General features: G+C 66.6%; 1 protein-coding gene across 1 annotated transcript, besides 1 other annotated feature; it reads right to left on the bottom strand.

Moving 5' to 3' along the window:
* Positions 1–2,184: a sequence feature (areas not merged during assembly with more than two copies in the genome that could not be assigned to a particular haplotype).
* Positions 132–2,184, bottom strand: Tc00.1047053509371.10 (dispersed gene family protein 1 (DGF-1), putative; the record flags this gene model as incomplete). Its single annotated transcript, XM_797545.1, has 1 exon — positions 132–2,184. A coding segment is annotated over one exon (2,053 nt), but the record flags the coding sequence as incomplete, so codon positions are not given.

The following is a 2,184-nucleotide window of genomic DNA, read 5'->3' as shown; positions in this document are numbered from 1 at the left end:
AGCATCCACGTTATGCCGTACCTGTTAGGGGGTTTGTGCATTCTCGACGTGCAACGGTGCTGTTGAGTGGCGGAGCCTTTACACCCCCAAAAGGAGAAACTGCGCTAAATTTTTCGCCAAGCAAACCATCCTTACCTGACCAGAGGGGCATAATTAACGCTGCAGCTCGCACTGGATGCACGGTCCAGCAGGCTCAGCGCGTCTGAGTGGGTGTCACCAGCCATGGGCTGCAGCGGCGGTGCAGGTGGTTGGTACGACGACGCAACGGTGGTGCCTGAGGCGTACGACGATGACGTCATGTCGTGAGGCTTCTGCGTCTCTTCGTCGCTCTCCTCGTCATCGCGCAGCAGCGCCTCCAGCCCACCACGCTGCGGCTCGCGCAGCTCCTGCCAGTGGTGGTCCTCCGCGTACCAAAAAACAACGCTGTACACAGTGACCGCAAGCAGCACGGTCGTCAGCAGCAGCACGATCGCCACGTACGCCCTCACACCGCCGTCGCTCGGCGCAAGGTGGTTGGCCGCGCTGACCACGCACAGCACCGCAAGGAGCACAAAGCTCGCCGTCTGCAACACCGTCAGGAAGGCCGAGCGCATCATGTTCGTGAAGGCAACCACGCCCGCACCCGCAAGCAGCACAGCCGCCATGCAGAAGTACTGGACGTGGCAGCCTCCCACGGGCGGTTGCACAGCCGCAATCAGGCACACCACACACAGCACCGACAGCTGGAACACGCACCAGTACACGTGGCTGCCCCTCATGTTCGTCAGCATGCCGCCGTACATCCGCTGCTGCGCCGCAGGGAACCAATACCCGACGGGGTACAGCAGGCGCTCGTGCAGCGGCTTCCTCGAAAACTGCCAGTACTTCGTGAAGCTCGCGCCCACGTGGCGGGCAATCAAGTAGCACACGCCAGCAGGGAACGCCACACCGTACAGCACGCCAACGACACCAACCACGCGGTGCTGCACGCGAGCGTCGGGCATCGCCAGTGCAAGCACGGAGCCAAAGAAGATACCGAGGTGCATCGCGTGCGCCACGACGCACGTCAGGCTCGGGAAGCGCATCGCCGCCCACGCACTCGCCGCGTCCACGCCGCGCCACCGCTGGAAGGCGGCCGTCACACCGCAGTGCACGCACCCGAACACAGCGGCGAGCAGCGCGTTGCCCACCACCATCCACAGCGGGTCAAGGACAGCGAACACCGACAGGAAGTACGGCAGCGCAACGGTGCTCGCACGCTCCTGCACCGAGGCGCATGACATCCTCGCAAACACGCCGAGTGCCTGCATCTCCAGGATGGAGCCCAGCCCGCCGGTCACCACCACGGCGACAGCCGCCGCACCCGCAACAACGCCGGTGATTGCCGAGAGGGCGCTGGCAGCAACGGGCAGCGTGTCGGACCTGATCGTGAAGGACCCAAGCAGCACACCCTTGCAGCCGCCGAACACCGCCACAGCGTCGCACTGAATGACTATCGTCTCGTCGGCAGCAATGAAGTAACCGCGGTGCACGGGCACAGCCAGCTCCAGGACGGTGGACGGATTCGTCGCGCTGCGCATCCACGTCGCGTTGCGCAGCATCGCTCCCCACGGGCCGCCGAACCCGCGCGGCTGCGCAGTCGACACCGGCACAAAGCTCAGGTGCGTGCCGAGCCGCGGGTCGCTTGCCCACCGAAACGGCGGCGGCAGCGCCACCATCAGCAGCGTCGGGACGGCGCTCCCACCGCCGCGGATGTCGTTCTGCGTCAGGCCTCCTCCAGCCGCCGTCGTCGTCACGGCGAGCGTCGGGCACGCCACGTCGCTCCACCACAGCGTGCCGCTCACCGACGCCGTCGGGGTCCGCGTGGGCGACAGCTCCACCGTCTCCGTCACCTGCAGGGTTTCCGTCGGCCCGTAATGCGTCGGACTGTAGTGCGTCGCGCTCAGGCTCGGCGTCCACGTCGGCGTCGGGCTGCGCGTCTCCGTCAGCGTCGCCGTGTGACTCAGCAGCGGCATGACGGGCGTGCGGTTGCACCCGTCCACGTGCGGCAGGTACACCGGCAGGCAGTCGCGCCCGTACCCGCCCTCAGCACAGCGGCAGCCGCACGACCCCGACATCGCCCTCGTCGCAGCAGCAAAGCAGTGCACGTCGGTGTCGCACACGCCACACGCCACGGGAAGGGATTCCCCGATGATGCCGGCGGAA

The sequence above is a fragment of the Trypanosoma cruzi genome, genomic scaffold, assembly GCF_000209065.1.
Source record: "Trypanosoma cruzi strain CL Brener 1047053513371 genomic scaffold, whole genome shotgun sequence".
Classification (NCBI taxonomy): domain Eukaryota; phylum Euglenozoa; class Kinetoplastea; order Trypanosomatida; family Trypanosomatidae; genus Trypanosoma; species Trypanosoma cruzi.
This window is presented reverse-complemented; position numbering and strand designations above follow the sequence as displayed.